The 24,811-nt window shown below is 36.3% G+C and overlaps 1 protein-coding gene across 1 annotated transcript in view; it reads left to right on the top strand.

Moving 5' to 3' along the window:
• ITFG1 (integrin alpha FG-GAP repeat containing 1) overlaps positions 1–24,811 on the top strand; it is a 342,666-nt gene that overhangs the window by 5,091 nt on the left and 312,764 nt on the right. The window contains exons 3-5 of the mRNA XM_049620921.1: positions 2,968–3,113; positions 4,922–4,979; positions 6,438–6,512. Coding sequence (XP_049476878.1) covers positions 2,968–3,113; positions 4,922–4,979; positions 6,438–6,512 — 279 coding nt within the window. The remainder of the gene's footprint in view (positions 1–2,967; positions 3,114–4,921; positions 4,980–6,437; positions 6,513–24,811) is intronic.

Raw genomic sequence — 24,811 nt, 5'->3', positions numbered from 1 at the left:
TGGAAGCTTCTATCTTGGGGGCTTTTTGAAATGTTCTTATTTCTTTAGTAATTTATTTGTTCTATCAGGATTCTTATCACTTTGTTATTGGACTGCTGAGTCCAACCTTTATTCCTTCATTTTATCTGTGTTTTTGTCATTTCATTTTGTTTCCCTTTCTAGGAAGTGTTCTCACTTTTATTTTAAGCCTTCTATTGAATTTTTTATTTTAGCTGTCATATTTTTTATCTCCAAGAAGTTTTCTTTGTTCTCTTATTATCCTTTTTTAAGCAGGCTGTTTCTTTTTGTTTTATGGACATACGTTCTTCTCTTATGTCTTCAAGTGTAATTTGAAGTTTCTTTATTCATCTTACTGTTTTGTTCAGATTCTTTATTGCTATTTTTTGGCTCTCTTTGATATTCATAGTTTTCTTCAAAAAGCAGGGATATCATATTTAAGAGTAAGGCAATAAAGAACTAATTGGAAAGTCTTTGCATGGTTGAACATGTCGCCTGTCTCTTGCCCTGTGGTCATGTTCCTGGCTGACTAGCAGTCCAGGAATAGGGTAGAGCTGGAGGAAGGGTCAAACTATTCCTTCTGTAGACTTTCCATTAACCCCCTGTTTTTAGCTTATGGCTAAAACCTTACCCTCTGTTGTAATTTAACTCTCTAATGCATGATTAATAAACTCTGTGGTCCTTGTCTTGCTAAGAGAGAGAGACAGAGAAGGGACCGTCACTCACAATACAGACTTTCAGTTTAACCTGTATTCAGCCTTCTGCATCACTCTTGTGTTTCACAATTTCTGATGACTCCAAATTCTGAGCCTCTCAGGTGTTCTGGGCCAAAAGCTTTTCTTCTTAAGACTTTACCTTCAGACACTTTAGCTTACAGTTTCCTTGCCATTGTAAGTCCATTATCAATATCTTCCTTCGTGATCTCTTTGTTTCTGAGGGGCTATACCTTTTTTGTTTTTAAAGTTCATTCCATATAATTTTAGTGGATTCTTTGAAAGAAGAAAAGATAAACACATGAGTTAATCTCATATCTTTAAATGCTTCTACTTTGTATTTTTACAATCATAAAGAAGCTGGATATTTATGACAATAAAACCTTGATTAGGTTGGGGCGCCTGGGTGGCTCAGTCTGTTAAGCTTCCGACTTCAGCTCAGGTCATGATCTCATGGTTGGTGAGTTTGAGCCCCGGGTCCGGCTCTGTGCTGATAGATAGCTCAGAGCTTGGAGCCTGCTTCAGATTCTGTATCTCCCTCTCTGTCTGCCCCTACCCCGCTTGCACTCTGTCTCTCAAAAATAAGCAAACATTAAAAAATTTAAAAAGAAAAAGAAAAAAACCTATTGATTATGTTAAATTTCCATCTAATCCTTTGTAATGTATTTCTATCTATTCCAGAATATTTTTAGCCCCAAATTATGAATATATATAGACAGGTATTACTGCCAAGTATGTGCAGTATATGTTATTGTGGATACATATGTACACATGCACATGAAGAGGCCTCCACCATTAGATATAGTTTGCTACTGTATCTCATAGTAGCGTGTATGGTTGCTGTATCATCATTTTTAAACACCAGGTATTTTTCATGGAAAAGTTAAAGTTTTATTGGAATTATTTGAGGAAATTGGCATTACCAAAATGATTTTATCATAATGAAAATCAATTTTAGAGACTGACACAATTTGAATTTCTAGCTACTAGTAGTTTGCTATTAGCTTTTAGGTTTAGCTACTTAATTGCTACAAACTTCAGTTTCCTAGTCCATTCAATAAGAATGACCGTACCTATTTCAGGTTTGGAAACTTATCAGTTAATAGCTGTTAAGCATTGATGTAATGTGTGGGACACAGTAGGTAGATGCATCATGATAAATCTATAGTATTGTTTTTCTTCACCCTATTTAACCTTTTCAGTATTTTTCTCATTTTCATCTTAAATAAAATCTGATATATATATTTTTAGAACTTTGATGGTATTTTCAAAATAATTATATATTTGAAAACTTGCTGCCTTGCTATTTGCTCTAAATGGAATTAAATATAAATTGAACACAAGGCCTATTTTTTTGGTTGGGTTATTCAAACTGCGTTATGACAAGACATGCTTTACGTTTTCAATGTTAATATAAATAAATTCAGAATTATTTCACTTTAATAACGTAGTATTAGGTATATGTGTTTTGACAGTATATTGCCAGGTTTAGTAAAAAGAACTTATTTTCCATTGTGAATATTGAATATCTTTCAGAAATAAAATGATTAATTTTCACTGTAAAATTTTAAATCTGCATTAAAATCCAAAATTAAATATTTCACAAATAATACCTTTTAACTGATAAAGTGACAGTGCTTTAACAATTGATTATGAGCTTCCATTTCTTTTTTTTTTTTTTAAGTTTTTTTTTTTAAAGTTTATTTATTTTTGAGAGAGAGACAGAGCACGAGCCAGGGAGGGACAGAGAGAGGGAGACACAGAATCTGAAGCAGGCTCCAGGCTCTGAGCTGTCAGCACAGAGCCTGATGCGAGGCTTAAACCCTTGAGCCGTGAGATCATGAACTGAGGTGAAGTCGGATGCTTAACCAACTGAGCCACCCAGGCACCCTGAGCCTCTATTTCTTATAAGCCAGCCAAATGCACTAGTGTCCTTGACAAAAGAACTAAGTAAAAGGACTATATTAAGCAGTGCATGAATGTAAAACTGTGCTTTCTTTTTTTTTTTTTTAACTGTGCTTTCTTTTGAAATGTTTTAGATTTTTTATTTAAGATAGCTCTACCTTCATCCTGAATTATTTTGTAGACCAAGGAGGCTTACATACATGAAGGATAATAAGATATTAAAGATGAGAATAAAATTAATGTGAAACTTTAAATTTTGCATTGAAAATATTTGTATGTAGTACAGATATAGAGATGTTGTCCTTTTCTATTATAGACTGACTAGATACCTTAAAATGTGTGTTTCTTATAGGAATCACAGTGCGTTGATAACAAGTGTAGTCCCGGGGGATTATGATGGAGACTCACAAATGGATGTCCTCCTGACGTATCTTCCCAAAAATCATGCCAGCAGTGAATTGGGAGCTGTTATCTTCTGGGGACAAAATCAAACATTAGGTGAATTTGTTTTAAGAGTTCTTATTATGTGTCTTTGGATATTAAAGGAAGAATATGCCTTTTATTCTTAGGTAAATGTAACAAAAATATTGTTCTGAAATCAGTTCAGTAATGCAGTTCTTAAGAGTCTAATTGTAGGGGCATCTGGGTGGCTCAGTTGGTTGAGCATCCGACTTCAGCTCAGGTCATTTTCTCTCAGTTGTGAGTTCGAGCCCCACATCAGGCTCACTACTGTCAGCACAGGTCTGCTTCTGATCCTCTGTCCCCCTTTCTCTCTGCCCCTCCTCTGCTCCCTCCCTCTCTCTCACTCTTCAAAAATAAACATTTAAACTTAACAACAAAAAAAAAATCAGTAATTGTAAAACTTTTTTAAAAGTCAATTTTTTTATTTTGCAACCCAGGACTAGTCTGGGGTTGAACAAACTCTGCTCTTGCTAACTTAAGAGAGAGAATTATTAAAGGATTTTTATGGCCTATGGAATTATTGGGATGGCTAAAGAACACGTTCTAGGTTGACCTTTCAGGAACGATCCCCAAAGCCTTCAAGGAAGGCTTTTTACTGTCAGAACATGGCCAATTACACAATAACTATTAGGATGACATTGTGTCTGCTGTGACCCTCACCAGCCAAATGGTTACCCTGCACCCTGCCTCTTGATACTCACAAATTCAATGATCAGACACTGAGGTAGAAATAGCAGAGACACAGCTTTCATTTCACTCCTAGCTTCCAAAACTCAGAGTGTATCTGATTGTCAAGGCTTACATCTTATTCAGAATCTCAGATGCAAAGATACGTGAGAATAGTTATTTTGGTTTCTAGTCCCTCCCAGTACAGAAAAGCACAAAAAGGTTGTAGAGAAGATTGAGAGTCAGTCTACTATATCCACCCCTAAACTTTCAGAACTTCTCTGAAAAACCAATTAATTATAACTAAATAGATGACTTTGTTCATGGGGCCAGTTTTCAGGGTGGGGTGGAAGGGATGCAGTTGTGTTTTTGGTAACATTTGAACTTAAGCAGTAGTTTCAATACTTCAAATTAATTCAGTCAATAAATATCTGAAGAAATAGTACCATGTGTAAAGCATTTTGTGTACATAAGCATGGATATTTTAGAATCAAGTAGTTTTGTGCATATTGCCAACTGCTAAATTTGTATTTAAAGAAAACTCACCTAAGATTTTTAGATTGCAGCCTCTAAAAAAAAGTTCTTGTAATGGTTTTAACTATAGAATGAACCCCATTGGTGTCTGGGTGGCTCACTGTGCTGCCGTTGCAGTGCCTGCTTGTGATTTTCTCTCTGCTCCTGCTCCACATATTCTCTCTCTCTCTCTCTCTCTCTCTCTCTCAAAATAAACTTAAAAAAAAGAATGAACCCCAGGATTTTGTCTTTACAAACTTGGATGTCTGTTTAAGTTAGATTTATAGTGTCTTGTTAATAGTAATTGTTGGAATTAATTAGAGATGAACGTTGAAAAGAATGCAGATATTTTACCCCAAGTGTAGATATCAAAAATCATAGGGGCTCCAGGGTGGCTCAGACAGTTAAGTGTCCAACTTCAGCTCAGGTCATGATCTCACAGTTCATGGGTTCAAGCCCTGCGTTGGACTCTGTGCTGATGACTTAGAGACTGCAGCCTAGTTTGGATTCTTTGTGTCCCTCTCTCTCTGCCCCTCCCCCACTCATGCTCTGTCTCTCTCTCTCTCCTCTCTCTGTCTCAAAAATGAATAACATTTTTTAAAAAAAATTTAAAATAATAGAAAGTGCCTTATATATATATATATATTTTTTTTTTTTCTATACAGATCCTAACAATATGACTGTACTCAATAGGACTTTTCAAGATGAACCACTAATTATGGAGTAAGTATGTGCTTGCTACCGTTTGAATGATTTTAAACTTAAAAACATAAAATTTCTCACATAAGAGACTATTTTGCTACATGGCATTGACACTAAATTCATTCTCCCTTTGAAGGTGATAGAGGCTGGTACTTGATTAAATGATATTTATCTGTCATGATGGAGGGAAAAGAAAAATGAAATTCAGTATTTTGGAAAGAGGAAGAATTTTGTGTTTTTGTTTTTGCTTCAGTAGCTTTGAATATCTTCATTATGGATCTGTGTTGATTATAGCCATGTCATTACTCAAAGAATTAAAGTATCTGTTTCAGGGTAAAACTATTAGTGCTTGATTGATAGTTATGAATGGTATGGGATTTCTTCCAGAAATTTAGACAGATGTCTATATTAAGGAGAAACTTATCCTTTTTTAATTTATTAAAACAATTTTTTTAGTATTTTTGAGAGAGAGAGAGCTGAGTGGGGAAGTGCAGAGAGAGGGAGACACAGAATCCAAAGCAGGCTCCAGGCTCTGAGCTGTCAGCACATACCCTGACACAAGGCTCAAATTCAGGGACCGCAAGACCATGACCTGAGCCAAAGTCCGACGTTCAACCAACTGAGCCACCCAGGCGCCCCAGCTTATCCTTTTTATAAAGCTCTTCCTTAGTGTTATTATTCCTCACAGTACACTCATGTACCAGGATAAATGTAATCCAAATTCCTGTCAGAATTTTTGGTAATGACACAGAGATCATTTCGAGAGCTAAAGTAATGTACAGCCACATTCTTGTTTTCATTGTTGCCTTTCATACAGTTATTAAAATAATAATCATATACCAATAGGTCAGTGGCAATCAGAAGTCTGAACTGTAAATCCATAAAGACCCTCAGCTTGATTTCATTTATAGTTGTGTATATTTTCATTGTTGTTGCAATAATCAATGGCCAGTATGAATTTTTATACCAGCTGGAAATTACTTTTGTGGGTTATTTCTCCTCAGCCCATCTAAACTAAACAGTTTGGATCATGATTCTGAAACACGTACTGTTTTCTTACCACTCAAGAATAGGGTAGGTTATGCAGAAACTATAGACAACCCTAAGATTCCACAACAAAAGTTTACTTCTTACATCTTGTGTCTGTCCACTGTGGGTCAGTGGTAGGTTCTGCTCTGTGCCATCACTCAGGGTATATCAGAGGCTCTGTCATCTGTGGAGCTGGACCATCTGAAACACATGTCTCATTGCTACTACCAGCTTAAAGAGGGAGGGCTGGAGGTCCAGTAATAAATAACAAACACTTTGGCCTAGAAATAATACATGTCTGACACTTTTGCTGACATTTTATTGACTATAGCAGAAACTGGTGAGCATTGTGATTTCTACCACACCTCCCAAAGGTTATTTTCCTTTTAAAGCTGGAACATGAGAATTTTATGAAATAGCTGCTTAATGTTTTTAATGTTTTCTTTTCAGCTTCAATGGTGATTTAATTCCTGATGTATTTGGTGTTACAAATGAATCCAGCCAGCCACAGATATTATTGGGAGGGTGAGTAAACATGATTATAACCATGTAATTAATTGTACTTATTGCTGCTACAGGAACTATGTGTCTGTGTAAACTGATTGCTTTAACCATTAGGGAAAAACGTAGCTCATTGGAAATCCATGCTCTTAGAGATTTTTAAAAGGGCATTTGGTCGACATATAAGCTTTCTCACACAGTTTTGGATTTGATCTGCAACTGCTCTCTTTGTAGAGCCAGCTTAATCCATTTATCCTTCTGGAAATTAGAGATACAAACTTTACAGGTCCCAATTTGAATGTTCATTCATTGTTTTTTAGGAAAGATTTAATTTGAACAGAATGGATACCTGCAGTCTTGATTGGATTCTCCACATTAGTCATTTTATCTCTGAGCCTTTTACTGATAAGCCTGTTCCTTCTTCCTTTTATTTGTTCACTGAGCAATCAATAATTGCCCAAGAATGTAAACACTCCTCTGAGCTCTGGAAATTTTTCCAAGTATACTTTATCCTTGACTGACATGTATGCTGGGATTCTCTCACTATCCTTGTGTGCCATTCTTTGGAAAATCTGTTTGGAATTTTGCAATTCAAAGATATAATTCCTCTAGACTTAAAAAGAACTGGCCTCTTAACATTTATAGCAAGATACTTTTCATGAGATCCCTTCAGCTTGGTTAATTTTTTCTGTATCTGATAAGCCAAAAATTTAGTTTAAGAATACGGAACACATTTACTTTTTTAACTTTCCAGTGAGTGTGGAGAACTACCTTTATCATTCTGTCTTTCCCAAGTGTTTGGAAATCTAACAAATTTCCTTTCTGTGTTTTGGAAAAGTTGTATATTTTTATATGTACCTTTTGAATTGTGGTTGATAAGCCCATAGATGAGTAAACTGTCAAAATTTAAGGTATTATGAGAAGAAAATGTTACATTTCCTATCACTTTTTCTAAAGGTTTTCTTTTAAAAATTTTTTTTAACGTTTATTTATTTTTGAGACAGAGAGAGACAGAGCATGAACGGGGGAGGGTCAGAGACAGAGGGGGAGACAGAATCTGAAACAGGCTCCAGGCTCTGAGCAGTCAGCACAGAGCCCAACGCAGGGCTCAAACTCATGGACCGCGAGATCATGACCTGAGCCAAAGTCGGATGCTTAACCAACTGAGCCACCCAGGCGCCCCTTTCTGAAGGTTTTCAATGAAGAATATGGGTGTTTTGATGCTAGGGAGAATGACCTTTGAAGGACTTACTGTGAATCTTGAATGAGAAACCTGTTTTTTCCCCCAAACTTTGAAAAAGTTTGAAGAGAGCCCTGCTCTAGAGACCAATTGGATGGAGATCTTGCTTGGTCTGTTGTGGCCCTGTCTAGGGGAACTGTGTGTGGGTGGGGTTGGAGGAAGGCACAGCCCACCCCTACCATGGCAGGCCCAGCTTATTTGCCTTGGGCTGGGACTATTCAGGAAGTTGTCTTTTTCATTTCCTCTCTTTAAAGGCATACATGTGGGGGGCGCCTGGCTGGCTCAGTCAGAAGAGTGTGCAATTCCAGTGTTGTGAGTTTGAGCCCCACATAGGTATAGAGATTACTTAAATAAAAACTTAAAAACACATAAGTAAATAAAGGCATACATGTGATTGAGAACATGATGGTAACTTCTGGCCTGCTTTGTTTCATGGTAATTTCTATTTTAGTCAAAGAAATACTTGGAATACCTTTAATATGTCATTTGATCTTTAGAAATTGAAAATTTTTAACAGCTGTTGTTATTAATTCAGAAAGGAAAGCTAATAATGTCTTTATGGATTTTCTACTTAATCCACAAGGAAACTATTTAGAGTATCATGTGATAGTGTCATGGCTTATTTACTTGTTCTGAATTCTGCATTCATTTTTTCTCTGTCGCTTCCTGAAAAACGATAGCTTTTAAAACTTATTCTACCTGGAGAATTCACTTTCACTTTTATTCACTTTTATTTTTTAGACATTATATTCTGACATACTTTAGTACGCTGGAGTAATATAGTAATATCCTGGTATTTTATGATATTTCTCATTTAAACTTTCATACAGATTAAACAATAATAGCTAACTGTATTATAAGTAACAAGTTTGTATCCAAGATATTTTAATTCCAGTTTAGAGAAAGAAATTATATAACTTGGCAGAAAAGAATTCCTGTCAGTAGCATTTTAGGATAACTATAGCCTGGCAATATCATGATTCAGATAACAGAAAGCTGAATATGTCCCTTTGGGAGCAAGCATTAATGTGTGACTAAAATAAGAAAATTATATTTAGGCCATACCACTTTTACAAATACAGACATATGTACAGGTACATAAGTGAAAAAGCCACAGCATTGACATTTGGGACTTTTCATGTGACCTCTGATTGGAAACCCAATCTTATTTATCAAGAAATCTAACCTAATTTTTGCAACTTAAATATTGTGTTTTATGGGCACAGTAGACCCAAGATTATCTTAAATTTAATTAAATTTTGCCAACACCTTAATTTTGTGGGAAATTTGCAATGATCTTTAAATAGAGTGCTAAATGCTCCCATAGGATTGTGCTGAAAAGCCCACAGCTTGTAACCTGGTCCAGTTAGGAATAAGAATAGGAGATTGCCCACAAGTAAAATTAGCATTACTGATTTGGCTGGAGTAAAAGTACATATGGTCAGTCTAAGAAGACAGTGATAATAGGCAAAAGAATCCCTTTTCATTGGCACAGTGGGGGCTATCTAACAGGGACAGGAAGGATGCTGAATCTACTGAGGTGCCAGAGATAACTGTGTTAAGTGGTCAAAGGTGAGGCTTTGGTTTGTGTCTCAACCCCACTTTATAATGACTTGAAATAGTAGTCATGTGTCATATTACTTAAAAATAACACCTACCCATTAAGTGTTATGGTGGCTTTTGCAATGATGTGAGGTTATGATCAATGAGCATTTTTTATAAAAGGGAGTTTGAAACTGATGTTGCAAAAACATTCAGAATATTAAGTATTGAAGTGAAAACATTTGTACTTGTAATTTTAATCAAAGTCAAATGTAATATTAGTCTTTTCAAATTCTGGGACTCCTGTACTGAGTTCAAACACATTTCTGGGTCAGGCCCAAGTTGTATACTGGGGAATATTAATGTAGGTATGTGATAAATACTTTGCCATACTCTGTTTACTTCACAAGTGATTGCATAAAAATTTTGAATGAATATTAGCGGCACTGAAAGCAGCCTTTTTTTTTTTTTTTTTTTTTAACGTTTATTTATTTTTGAGACAGAGAGAGACAGAGCATGAACGGGGGAGGGTCAGAGACAGAGGGAGACACATAATCTGAAACAGGCTCCAGGCTCTGAGCTGTCAGCACAGAGCCCGACGCGGGGCTCGAACTCACGGACCGTGAGATCATGACCTGAGCTGAAGTCGGACGCTTAACCGACCAAGCCACCCAGGCGCCCCGAAAGCAGCCATTTTTAACTGTTATGTAGATGAGTAATTTTCCTCCAATGCCAAAAAATATATATATATTTTCTATTTAAATATAGTTAGCTAGTCTCAATCCAAGAGGTATAAATCCCTATTTTTCCATGTAATCTTTTCTCACTTTATACCAATTACTGACTTATTTAATCCCCTTCATTTTTACTGCTGCTCCTTTTGTTGGCTTGCTGATGCATTATGGAAAATATTGCAAATAATTGCCTTTAATGAAATGAAATGATATTGTGTTACAAATCTATTTTTTGAAAAAATATGAAAGTTAAAGATTTATGACACAAAAGGAACCAAATGATCATCAAGGCAGCTTTTAACTTTGTAATTAGCATTAGTATTCATAATCTTGACAATAAAAGCTTGAGATGATTCATATTTTCAGATATGAAAATACTCTTATTCCCCAAGTAGTCTTCACCCCTTCTCACCTTATACACCGTTTATATTTGGAACATTGTTTTTGAATGGAATGTATTAGAACTTGAGAAATTAGTTTAATATTGGTATTTCCTTAGAATCAGTACAACAGTTTTCTAACTTTCCTCTTTTCCTAAAGAAGCTTTTTTATTGGAGATAAATTCATTTATTTTCCCACTGTTTCTCATCTAAATCTTTTTCCTTTCAAAATTAAGCCACAGAAATAGTGAAAAGCTTTATGAGATGACAGAATTTTATATGGTGTGATTATTTCAAATGGCATGTTACTTAAGGATCCCTAATGTTATTTTTCTGGAGTCCCACCAGGAACTTTTTGAAAGAGAGAAAGCAGGGGAGAGGGGGAGAGGGAGAGAGAGAGAGAAAGAATCTTAAGCAGGCTCCATGTTCAGAGCAGAGCCCAACATACGGCTGAAAATCACGACCTTGGGATCATGACCTGAGCCAAAATCAAGATTGGGGCTTTATTTTCAGAGGCCTTTTCAGGGGTCAAATGACCCACAATTCTCTGGTGATTAATGATACTGTTTTGTTTGAGGTATTGGTTGGCAGTATTGTATGTAAGTGAATTTTTGTTTGTAAATGTATGATTTAAGATGTTTTGGGGTTTGTTTCTTTTTTTATTATTTTTAATTTATATCCAAGTTAGTTAACATATAGTGTAGTGATTTCAGGAATAGAATTTAGTGATACATCACTTACCTGTAACACCCAGTGCCCAACCCAGCAAGTGTCCTCAATGCCCCTTGCCCATTTAGCCCATCCCCCCACCCACCACCCCTCCAGCAACCCTCAGTTTGTTCTCTGTATTTAAGAGTCTCTTACAGTTTTTCTTCCTCCCAGTTTTTGTTATTTTTGCTTCCCTCCCCTTATGTTCATCTCTTCTGTATCTTAAATTCCACATATGAATGAAGTCATAAGATATTTGCCTTTGACTTATTTCACTTAGCATAATACACTCTAGTTCCATCTATGTTGTTTTAAAAGGCAAGATTTCATTCTTTTTGATCACCAAGTAATATTCCATTATATATATACACATATATATAATGTCACATTTCATATGCAAAGTATATGCATTATGTGTATATGTGATCTATATATGTGTATATACATATATCACCTCTTCTTCATTCATCAATCAGTGAACATCTGGGCCCTTTCCATACTTTGGCTATTGTCAATAGTGCTGCTGTAAATATTGGGGTGCATGTGCCCCTTCAAAACAGCACTCCTGTATCCTTTGGATAAATACCTAGAAATGCAATTGCTGGTTCATAGAATAGTTCTATTTTCAATTTTTTGAAGAGCCTCCACACTGTTTTCCAGAGTGGCTGCACCACTTTGCATTCCCACCAGCAGTGCAAAAGGGTTCCCCTTTCTCCTCATCCTCACCAAAATCTATTGTTGCCCAAGTTGTTAATTTTAGCTGTTCTGACAGGTGTGAGGTGGTATCTCATTGTGGTTTTGATTTGTATTTAACTGATGATGGCTGTTGAGCATCTTTTCATGTGTCTGTTAGTCATCTGGATGTCTTCTTTGGAAAAGTATTTGTTCATGTCTTTTGCCCATTTCTTCACTGGATTATTTGTTTATTAGGTATTGTGATAAGTTCTTTATAGATTTTGGATAATAACTCTTTATCTAATATTTCATTTGTAAATATCTTCTCCCATTCCATCAGTGGCCTTTTAGTTTTGCTGATTGTTTCCTTTGCCCTACAGAAGCTTTTTATCTTGATTAGGTCCCAATAGTTTATTTTTTCTTTTGTTTCCCTTGTCTCCTGAGACATGTCAAGTAAGAAGTTGCTGCAGCTGAGGTCAAAGACATTGTTGCCTGTTTTTCCTCTAGGATTTTGATGGCTTCCTGGGTCACATTTAGTTCTTTTCAACCATTTTGAGTTTTTTTGTATGTATGGTGTAAGAAAGTGGTCCAGTTTCATTCTTCTGCATGTCACTGTTCAGTTTTCCCCACACCATTTGCTGGAGAGTCTGTCTTTTTTCCATTGGATATTCTTTCCTGCTTTGTCAAAGATTAATTGTCCATATGTCTGTGGGTCCATTTCTGGGTTCTCTATTCTGTTCCATTGGTCTGTGTGTCTGTTTTTGTGCTAGTACCATACTGTCTTGATGATTACAACTTTGTAATACATCTTGAAATCTGGGATTGTGATGCCTCCGGCTTTGGTATTCTTTTTCAACATTACTTTGGCTATTTGGGGTCTTTTCTAGTTCCATACAAATGTTAGGATTGTATGTCCTAGCTCTGTGAAGAATGCTGGTGTTATTTTGATAGGGATTGCATTGGATGGGTAGATTGCTTTGGGAGCCTTGTAGAATGAGTTTGAAAGTTTTTCTTCCATTTCTATTTTTGGGAACATCTCCAAAAGAATAGGTGTTAACTCTTCTTTAAATGTTTGGTAGAATACCCCTGGAAAGCCATCCGGCCCTGGGCTGTTGTTTGTTGGGACATTGTTGATTACTGATTTAATCTCTTTACCGGTTATAATGGGTCTGTTCAGTTTTTCTCTTTCTTCCTATTACAGTTTTGGGAGTTTATATGTTTCTAGGAATTTGTCTATTTCTTCTATATGGCCCATTTTATTGGCATATATTTACTCATAATGTTCCCTTATTATTGTTTGTATTTCTGCAGTGTTGTTTGTGATCTCTCCTCTTTCATTCATGATTTTATTTGGGTCCTTTCATTTTTCTTTTTGATCATTCTGGCTAGTTGTTTATCAATTTTGTTAATTTTTTCAAAGAATCAGCTCCTGTTCTGGTTTATTTATTTATTTATTTTTATTTTGATATCATTGAGTTCTGCTCCAATCTTTATTATTTCCCATCTTCTGCTGGTTTTGGGCTTTCTTTGCTGTTTTTTTCCATCTCTTTAAGGTGTAGTGATAGATTGTATATTTGAAACCTTTCTTCCTTCTTTAAGAACACCTGGATTGCTATATACTTCCCTCTTATGACTACCTTTGCTACATCCCAGAGTTTTTGGGCTGTCTTGTTTTCATTTTCATTGGCTTCCATGTACTTTTTAATTTCCTCTTTAATTTCTTGGTTAGCCCATTCATTCTTTAGTAGGATGTTCTTTAATCTCCAAGTATTCATGGTCTTTCCAAATTTTTTCTTGTGGTTGATTTTGAGTTTCATAGTGTTGTGGTCTGAAAATATGCAAGGTATGATTTTGATCTTTTTGTACTTGTCAGGGGCTGATTTGTGTCCCAGTATGTGATCTGTTCTGGAGAATATTCCATGTGCATTCGAGAAGAATGTGTATTCTGTTGCTTTAGGATGAAATGTTCTGAATATACCTGTTAAGTCCATCTGGTCCAGTGTATCATTGAAAGCCATTGTTTCCTTGTTGATTTTCTCCTTAGATTATCCGTCCTTTGCTGTAAGTGGGATATTGAAGTCCCCTACTATTACATTATTATTATCAGTGGGTCTATTTATGTTTGTGATTTAAGAGATTATTCTTAAGGTTTACTCACTTTGCTTTCAGTTAAATCTTACAATTTTTAGATATGTATTTGTAGTAATCATTCAGAAAGATAATCAACTTCTTTTGAGAAAGCATAGTTTTATAGTTTCTGTGCAAATTTTGATAGTAACAAGTCATTATGAATACTGATGATATTTTTAAATGTCGTGGCTTCAGCCTCTTTCCATTAGTATACATCAAAGTTTTGTTTCCTTCTTTGAGGGTAAACTATTTTTATATATCATTATTTCTTGCATATGTATTGAAAAAAGTGCACTTTAAAACAAGCATAGAATACACTAAACTGTATACTTAAAAATGATTGAGATGCTAAATTTGATGTCATGTACATTTCACATAGTAAAAAAAATTGGAAAAAGAAAAACATAGAGAAACTGTGGATACACAGACTTTGAGTAAGATTAGTAATACTATTCTAAAATGAGTCAAAATATTATTTCTGAAAATACGGGTTAAATCTCTTTCATTAGATTTCTATTACACTTTTATTTGCTATTCAAAATGCCCTACAAATACATGATTTTTACCAGTATGCAGGCCTAGGCTCTAAGCTGTAGTTCCTGAGTTCCACAATGGTCCTGAGTCAGTTCAGCTGTGCAGTCCTATGCTTCTCTTCAGACTTCCTATCCTGTTGTTGTATCTCCCTGCCCTAGGAACTATAACAACTTGGCATGTCTCCTAGATATAATATTATGATGCATACCGTATGGAGGTAGGAATACTGGGACAAAGTAAGAATATGGCTGAAAAAAATCTCCATATTTTCTCCTACGGACGTGTTATTTCTGTGAGGTCCTTAAGATTTACCTGGTCCATCCCACACCTTTGAGTTCTAACACAGACCCAGAGTGTGTGAATGGCCCATCACATGTTGCCAGGGTAACTTTGTTCTCCAGTGATGCTTCTTGATCCACCTTCCCTAGATTCTGCTCCTCACTGTGCCCCTCCAGGAGAGGCATACCATGGGGTTGCACAGCTTATCTGAGACTTAGGGCTTGGGGTTGGATGAGCAAGGAAGAGAAAAAAGAAAACCTTAAACAGGCCTTTTGGTAACTCTGGGCTTGGCACTTTACCTCACTTGTCTTATATTTTTTTCTCACAGCAGATGATTTGTGTGGCTAAAGAGGCTCTTTCAGGGAGGCTGCTTAAAGAGGCTAATTCAGAGGTGAAGTGACCATTACAAGCTTAGAATATAAAAATAAGTGATAGATCTGGGATTTGAATCTTGGTCTTCCAAATTCTAAAGCCTGTACTCTTGCCTTTATTTCTGTACAGCCATTACCATTGCTGTAGTCACAGAGGGCCTTTGGTGGTGCTCCTACATGGCTGGCTTGGACTTCCTCATAGCATAGTGTCTGTTTTCTAAGAAGGAGCATTCCGAGAGGTGTAGGTAAAAGCTATAGATCTCTTCCAGATCCAGTCCTAGAAGTTAAACAGCATCACTTGTGCTGCATTCTATTAGTCAAAATAGATCAAGGAACTAGCTAAGATTCAAGGGGATTGGAGGATTATAGACTACCTGTATACGTGGGCATGGCAGAATTGAAATAATGTGATCATCTTTAGAAATACAACATAGTAGTCTGTGTGTATTTACTTTACCATAAGTGAAGACCTACCAACAAACATGCAAACAAATCATTTAAGTAAATCACTTTCTAGATCCTCAGGTTCAAAGGTACTCTTACCCAAAATTGATGTGCCTGAGAATGTACCTGTTTCCATTATAACTTTCTCCTCCTTCATATGAGGATGCCATATTCCTTACCCTTCCTAAATTTTACTGATGCATTTCCTGGAGAGTAAAAACCCATAGGGCACCAAACACAGCTATACTAAACTGTTTCCTGTATTTCTGTTTCATGATACCTCTGTCACTTAAGATGAAGCTTGGCTGCAGAAGGGAACATTTTGATCCACAGTGAGATATTCTGAATTCAGATGTGGTAGAATAGGGTTGTGGGAGTAATGACAGTTTTTGTTTTAATGACTTTGCCTCTTCCATTCCATGGCTATTGTCAAAAATCTGTTACTGTTGAGAGAGCCCTGGGAGAGCAAAGCAAAAAGCATCCGTAATAAATACTGAATTCCACAAAGCAGACCTTTCAGCTTTTCTTAGTACTCTGTCCCTAGGATACAACATTAACTGGAAGGAAGGTAGTTTCATCCCAATGTAGTTTTAGATGATGACAGTGATTATGTTATATGTGACTGGAATGTTCTCTTGGACTACCAAACGTATGGATAAAACTTTTACATAATTTCCTTCGTATTTGGTATGCATTTTTCTGTCATGTAGCTGAAACCTATTTTATCAAATCATATCAAGAAAATTCCATTTAAAGTCGAGCATCTCATTATGTCTTTTTGGGATGTTTATTATTTTCTTTCTCTTAATAAAAATTAAATTTACATGCTGGCTCCTGAGCCAGGTAATTTTTTGCAGTATATACCTTTCTCATTTATTAAAGTCATAGGAAACATTTCTTCTATCGAAAGAAATGAGAAAAAACAGTGTTGTTTCTCATTTTTATACTCAATTTTTTAATTTTTTTATATTCAACTTTTATTGAATTATTCCAGACCAGAGGTCAATATTCATGCACATTTAATGAAGAACTAACTTCTTTTACCATGCTTCTTGTATTATAAATTATTTTAGCTATATTGCATTGCTGTGTTAATTGAAAAACAGCATGTTGCCTTACTGCCTTGTTTTTATTACCTATTTTATAAAAATAGGTCAGTTTTATAAGAACTATATTATTTTAATCTTGACTGCTTATACTTTTCTCAGCTTTTTTAATCATATTCCTTGAAAGATGTGTTAACACACACACACGTGTGTGTGTGTATATATATATATATATTTTTTTTTTTTTTAAAGGGGGGGGTACAGTGAGAGAAAGAGGGAGAGCGGGAGAAATCCAAGAGGGTCAGAGAGAGAAAGAGAAAGAGAGGGAAAGGGAAAGGGACACGGGACTCACCTGACATGGCACTTGTGCTCACCCAACTTGGGCTCGAGTTCACCCGACACGGGCTCAAACTCACAAACTATGAGATCATGACCTGAACCGAAGTCAAATGCTTAAGTGACTGAACCACTCAGACGCCCCCATATGTATTTGAATTGAAAAACTGAAGTCAGAGTCTGATGGAAAATGACATTCATTTGGCAGTGAGAACTGGCTTTGCTGATTGGATTATACGGCAGACATTCTCCATAAATAGAATGAATTAATTCAGCAGTTCTAATTTGTTTTTTACTTTTATTATGGAAAATTTTAAAGGTATGCAAGGTACAGAGAATGGGACAATTAATTTGCTTATAATGTACCTGTCAGGCAGTTACACTTATTTATCAACACTTGGTCTGTCTTTTTTCTTTCACATCTTCCCCTCATTTCTCTCTTCTACCCACAGCCAAGATATTTTTAATCTATAAATATTTCAATATCTATTTATAAAGTATGTCTAATATTTTAAGAATATATAGTCTCAATATTTTTACCATACCTAAATAAGAATCATCTTCGGGGAGATGTTTTAAAACTTTATGAACGAGATTTCTTAGCATTTATATCTATAAAGATGAAGAGTAGGAATAGACTTTATACTGACTACTGTCTCATTCTAGTAACGTCATATTATTATAAGGATGAATAATGTATTTTAAAGTCCTGGTCATCTCTTCAAAAAATGCATTTCTAATAAAATTTTGACATTTTGCTTAATAAATTATCAAACTATATAATAGGTGTTTTCATCAGTTGTACACTAATAGTTAAAATAATTCAACTGCAAAGAGATCTCTTTTAATACTTGGATATATAAACAAAACCAACTTAAATACCAATTTTAATTTGTTTATCAATTTGTAGACATACATTTCTTCATAGATGTATGATAGATATAGTGACCAATAAAATTGCTTCAGATATGAAAACATTTTGGTTCATGATAAAGTTCTCTAAGAGATGGAATAGAATTACAAAGTCAAGGATAAAGGGAAAGATGTATAATTAAAGAAGACCTCATTCTCATATATTTTTTTTAAGTCTACTATAGTTAACACACAGTGTTTTATTAGTTTCAAGTATATAGTATAATGATTCGACAATTCTATATTCAGAGCTCATCAAGATAATTGTAGTCAGGGTGCCTAGGTGGCTCAGTGGGTTAAGCATCCGACTTCGGCTCAGGTCATGATCTTGCGGTTCATGGGTTTGAGCCTCACTTCGGGCTCTATGCTGACATCTCAGAGCTTGGAGCCTGCTTCAGATTCTGTGTCTTTCTCTCTCTGCCCCTCCCTCACTCGGGCTCTGTCTGTCTCTCTCTCTCTCTCTCTCTCTCTCTCTCTCTTTCAAAAATAAACATTTAAAAAAAAACGTAATCTCTTTTCACCTGTTGCACCCATCCTCCATCCCCCTCTGGTAACCGTCAGTTTATTTTTTATGTTTAAGAGTCTGGATTTTTTAATTTATTCTTTCCTTTTTTCTTTGGTTTGTTTCTTAAATTCCACATGTAACTGAAATCATGTATTTGTCTTTCTCTGATTGACTTAATTTTGTTTAGTATTACACTCTAGTTTCATCCATGTTGTTGCAGTAGGCAAGATTTCATTCTTTTTTAAGGCTGAATAATCTATTATATAAATATACCACATCTTTATCCATTCATCTATCAATGGGCACACTGGCTGCTTCCATAATTTCACCATTATAAATAATTCTGCAACAAATCTGGGGGTGTCTATATCTTTTCAAATTAGTGGTTTTGTATTCTTTGAGTACCCACTAGTACGATTACGGGTAGTTCTATTTTAATTTTTTGAGGAACCTCCATACTCTTTTCCATAGTGGCTGCACCTGTTGCATTCTTAGCAGTAGTACACAATGGTTCCTTTTTCTCCACATTTTTGTCAATACTTCTGTGAAAAATGCTGTTGGTATTTTCATAGGGATTGCCTGAAGTGTGTAGGGTGCTTTGGGTAGTATGGACTTTATAATCATATTGGTCCTTCCAATCCATTAACATGAACTATCTTTTATTTGTGTTGTCTTTAATTTCTTTCATCATGTTTTATAGTTTTTAGAGTACAGGTCTTTCACGTCCTTGATTAAGTTTATTCCTAGGTATTTTATTATTTTTGGTGCAATTGTAATTTGGATTGTTTTCCTAATTTCCCAATTTATCTTTCTGCTGCTCCATTATTAGTATATAGACGTACAACAGATTTCTGTGTATTGATTTTGTATCCCGTGACCTTACTGAGTTGATTTATCAATTCTAGTCTAGGCATTTTTTTCTATGTATAGTATCACGTCATTTGCAAATAGAGAAAGTTTTACTTCTTCCCTACTGCTTTGGATGTCTTTTATTCATAAACATAGTCTGATTGCTGTGGCTAGGACTACTATTGCTATGTTGAATAAAAGTGGTGAACAGCTTGTCTTGTTCCTAATCTTAGGGGAAAAGCTGTCAGTTTTTCACCATTGAATAGGATGTTAGCTGTGGGTTTTTCATATATGGCCTTTATTATATTAAAATATGTTCCCTCTAAACCTACTCAGTTGAGGTTTTTTATCATGAATAAATGTACCTTGTCAAATGCTTTTTCCACAGCTATTGAAATGATCATATAGTTTTTATCCTTTCTCTTATTGTGATATTGCCAATGTTGAACTCCTCTTGCATCCCACACTTGATTGTGGTAGATGATTTTTTTAATATGTTCTTGGATTCAGTTTGCTAATATTTTGTTGAAGATGTTTGCATCTATGTTCATCAGAGAATATTGATCTGTAGTTCTCTCACTCATTTTAAGTTTTTATTTAAATTCCAGTTAGTTACCCTAAAGTATAATATTAATTTTAGGTATACAATATAGTGATTCAGTGATTCCATACATCACCCAGTGCTCATCACAACAAGTGCACTCCTTATTCCCCATCATCTATTTAACCCATTCCCTCACCCAGCTCCCTTCTGGTGACCATCAGTTTGTTCTGTATACTTAAGAGTCTGTTTCTTGGTTTGCCTCCTTCTCTTTTTTTTTTTTTTTTCCCCTTTGCTTTTTTGTTGTTTCTTAAATGCCACATCTGAGTGAAATCATATGGTACTTGTCTCTGACTTACTTCACTTAGCCTAATACTCTCTAGCTCCATCCATATTGTTTCAAATGACAAGATTCTGTTCTTTTTATGGGTAATATTCTATTGTATATACATACCACATCTTCTTTATCCATTCATCAGTTGACAGACATTTGGGCTGTTCCCATAATTTGCTATTGTACATAATGCTACTATACATGGGGATGTATGTATCCCTTTGAATTAATAGTTGTATATACTTTGGGTAAATAGCTAGTAGTGCAATTGCTGGATCATGGGGTAGTTGTATTTTTAACTTTTTGAGGAACTTCCATAGTGTTTTCCCAGGATGCACTGGCTTGCATTCCCACCAACAGTGCAAGAGAGTCCCCCTTTTTCCACATCTTTGCCAACACCTGTTGTTTCTTGTGTTGTTGATTTTGCCATTCTGACAGGTTTGAGGTGATATCTCATTGTAGCTTTGATTTTATTTCCCTGGTAATCAGTGATGTAGAGCACTTTTTCATGTGTATGTTGTTGGAAATATGTGTACTCTTGTCTTTTGTCCATTTTTAGTTGGATTATTATTTTTTGAGTATTGAGTTGTATAAATTCTGTATATATTTTGGATAGTAACCGTTTAACAAATATGTCATTTGCAAATATCTTCTCCCATTCCATAGGCATGTTGGTTTTGTTGATTGTTTCCTTCACTGTGTAGAAGCTTTTTATTTTGATGAAGTCCCAATAGTTTACTTTTGCTTTTGCTTCCCTTGACTCAGGAGATGTATCTAGAAAGAAGTTTGTATGGCTGATATCAAAGAAGTTATCTCTAGGATTTTTATAGTTTCAGGTTTCACATTTAGGTCTTTAATCCTTTGAATTTATTTTTGTGTATGGTGTAAGTAAGTGGTCCAGTTTCATTCTTTTGCATGTTGCTTTCCAGTTTTCCTAACATCATTTGTTGAAGAGACTTGGATATTCCTTTTTGCTTTGTTGAAGATTAATTGACCATATAGTTGTGGGTTCATTTCTGTGTTTTTTTCTTCTGTTCTACTGACCTGTGTCTGTTTTTGTGCCAGTACAGACTGTTTTGATTACCACAGCTTTGTAATATAACTTGAAGTGCAGAATTGTGATGCCTCCTCCAGCTTTGCTTTTGCGTTGGTTATTTAGGGTCTTTTGTGGTTCCATACAAATTTTAGGATTGTTTGCTCTAGCTCTGTGAAAAATGTTGTTGCTAGTTTGATAGGGATTACATTAAATGTGTAGATTGTTCTGGGTAGTATAGACATTTTAACAGTATTTGTTCTTCTGATCTATAAGCATAGAATGTCTCTTTTCATTTCTTTGTGTTACCTTCAGTTTCTTTCATGAATGTTGTGTAGACGGTACAGGTCTTTAACTCTTTGTGTAGGTTTATTCCTACGTATCTTAGGGTTTTTGGTGCTGTTGTAAATGGGATAGATTCATTCATTTCTCTTTCTGCTGCTTCATTATTGGTATGTAGAAATGCAAAGATTTCTGTGTGTAGATTTTGTATCCTGCAACTTTACTGAATTTGTGTTACAGTTCTGGCAGTTTTTTGGTGGATTTTTTCATGTATTGTCTTAACTCAATTTGCTTATATTTTATTGAGAATTTTTGCATCTATGTTCATCAGGAATACTGGCTTTTTAAATTATTTTTAACATTTATTTATTATTGAGAGACAGAGAAAGACAGAGGATGAACAGGGGAGGGGCAGAAAGAGAAGGAGACACAGAATCCGAAGCAGGCTTCAGGCTCCAAGCTGTCAGGACAGAGCCCGATGTGGGGCTCAAAGTCATGAACCTTGAGATCATGACCTGAGCCAAAGTCAGACGCTTAACCGACTGAACCACCCAGGCGCCCCTCACCCTATGTCTTTTGATTGGAGTGTCAAGTCCACTTACATTCAAAGTAATTATTGATAGTTATGTACTTAGTTGCCATTTTATTCCTTGTTTTATGGTTGTTTTTGTAGTTATCTCCTTTCCTCTCTTGCTCTTTTCTCTCATGGCTAGTTGGCTTTCTTTAGTGGTATGCTTAGATTCCTTTCCCTTTATTTTTTGTAAATCTTTTTTCTGGTTTTTGATTTGTGGTTACCATTTGCTTTGTATGTAACATCTTCTGCATATAGCAGTCTATATTAAGCTGGTGCTCACTTAAGTTTGAACCATTGTTTGCTCCTCAGCCCCCCCCCCACCCCCACATTTTAGGTATGTGGTAAAGTATGCTTTACTCCCTTTTATTTTGTGAATCCCTTGACTGATTTTTACAATATACTTATTTTTCTGCTTTTGTGCTTCCTACTTTTCTTGCTATTACTTATATTCTCTCCTTTCTATTCAAAGAGTCCCCTTAAAGATCTCTTGTGGGGCTGGTTTAATGGTCATGAATTCCTTAACTTTGAGAAACTTTTTATCTGTCCTTCTATCCTGAATGGTAGTCTTGTTGCATTCTTGGCTGAAGATTTTTCCATTCAGTACTTTGAATATATCATGCCATTCTCTGTGGCCTGCAAAGTTTCTGTTGAAAAATGAGCTGATAGCTTTATGGGGTTTCCTCTGTAACTGTTTTCTTTTTCTCGTTCTGCTTTTAAAATTCCCCCTAACTACTTTTTGTCATTTTAATATTATGTCATGGTGTGGACCTCTTTGGGTTTGTTTGTTTGTTGGGAGATCTCTGTGCCTTCTGAGTCTGAATATGTTTTCTTCCCCCACATTTGGGAAGTTTTCAGCTATTTATTCAGATAAAATTTCTGCCCCCTATTCTCTCTTTTCTTCTTCTGGGATCCCTATAATGGGAATGTTAGTACATTTGATGGTTGTTGCTGAGTTCCCTAAGTCTATTCTCATTTTGTATTATCTTTTTCCCTCTCTCCTGTTCAGTTTGCTTGCTTTCCATTACTCAGTCCTCCAAGTTGCTGATCTGGTCTTCTGCTTCCTCTACTCTACTATTGATTACTTCTAGTATATTTTTAATTTCAGTTATTGAGTCTGATTGGTTCTTTTTCATGGTTTCTGTCTCTTTGTTTAGGTTCTCATTGAGGTCCTCCACTCTTAAACCCAATGAGTATCTTTATGATCATTAGTTTAAATTCTCTATCAGTCATATTACTTATCTCTGTTTTGCTTAGGTGTCTTGCTGTGATTTGTCCTGTTCTTTCATTCAGGACATATTCCTCTCTCTTCTCATTTTGCCTAAATCTCCAGTCTGTTTCTATATGTTAGCAAAGTTAGCTACATCTCTTGCTCTTGAAAGTTGTGTCCTTATGAGGAAGAGGTCATGTAGTGTCCCCTGTTCACCAGAACCTAGCACTTCAGGAATTTCTCCTATTTGTGTTGCCTTTGCCCTGCTTTTGTGGCTGAGCCACTTTTGCCTTCAGTCCAGGCAATGGCTCTGTTGGTCTGTTGTGGGCAGTGTTTGGTCCCTGTGTTACTAGTTTAGTCAGACCAGGCATTTGTCAGAGGTGCAGTAACACCAAACTGCAGGATGCCATCCCTGTGTCCTCCCCTAAGAAGCTTTGATTGGGGGGCTGGGACTGCACACAGACCAGCTGTCTCTCTCCAGCCCACTGCTGGGTCCCTAATCTGACTGGTGTGTGTGGGATTATCTTTCCCCCTTTCTGAGGCAGAAGTTACTTTGGAGTTGTTCTGACTTTGGGCAGGACTGCTTGCACACTACCAGGCCTTTGGTTGTTTTGGGTGTGCACTGGCCAAGAGAGTATCTGAGGGTGTGGATCTGCAAAGTGTGTTGGAGTAGGACCTGCAGTTTTTGAGAGGTTTGCAGGCAGGTCCTTTGCAGGAGGGAAGCTGCAGTCACCAGTACTGAGGCCACCTGGTTTGGAGGGAACAGATCCACAAAGTATGTGGGGGCAGGTGTGCAGTGTTAGCAAGGTTTGTGTGGGTCCTCTGGGAGAAGGGACCTGTGGGAGCAGGACTTGTGGTATAAGCAAGTTAGATCGAGAGTGTTGGCACTGCACCAGTTCCCGCAGGTGGACATGTATTTATGCTGGGAAGTAGGAGAGGGAAATGGCACCTGCCATCCTCTTTGTTCCCAGAGAAGTCTCCCACGGAGGCCTGCCCCTCCAGCATACACTCTGAAATTAGTATAAACAAATCTCCCTTCTATATGACCCTGGCACTTTTCAAACTGCTGCTTCTGTGTTGTATCTCCTCAAGCTGTTTATTGTGCCGTGTTTTTAAGGGCAGTGACTCAGTTTTCTCTTGCCTTCCCAGTTCCCCCGGAGTAGAGACTCTAATTTTTGAGGTTTCAAGTTTTAATCCTGCTGGTTGTAAGAACTCATGAAATTTGGCCCTTCTGGTTTTCAAAGCCAAATGTTAGGGAGATGATTCTTCTCTGTGGGAACTTCCTGTTGTGAGAGTCTGTTTGTCTCCCTACAGTATCTCTCCCTCCTGTGAACAGTCCTGTGGGTCCTTTTGGCTCCCCACAGTGTCTCTGCATTTCCTATCTTCTTAGATGTGGCCACTTCTCTATATTTAATTTTGGAGTTCTGCCAATCTTTGGATTGTTTCCTGGGTTATTTACACTAATGTGAGTGTTATCTAGTTGTGTATGTGGGATGAGGTGAGTTTAGGGTACTCCTCCCCCAATTTTTCACGCCGTCTTTTTCATGTGATTTTTGTGTGTGTGGATGATGGTGAACAAAAATTCAGTATGGTAGTTATATTCCACAGATATACTTTTAAGAATAATTATTTTAGGGGTGCCTGGGTGGCTCAGTCGGTTAAGCGCC

The sequence above is a fragment of the Panthera uncia genome (genome assembly GCF_023721935.1).
Source record: "Panthera uncia isolate 11264 chromosome E2 unlocalized genomic scaffold, Puncia_PCG_1.0 HiC_scaffold_19, whole genome shotgun sequence".
NCBI lineage: Eukaryota > Metazoa > Chordata > Mammalia > Carnivora > Felidae > Panthera > Panthera uncia.
Note: the sequence above shows the minus strand (reverse complement) of the source record. Positions and strands in the feature narration are given on the sequence as shown.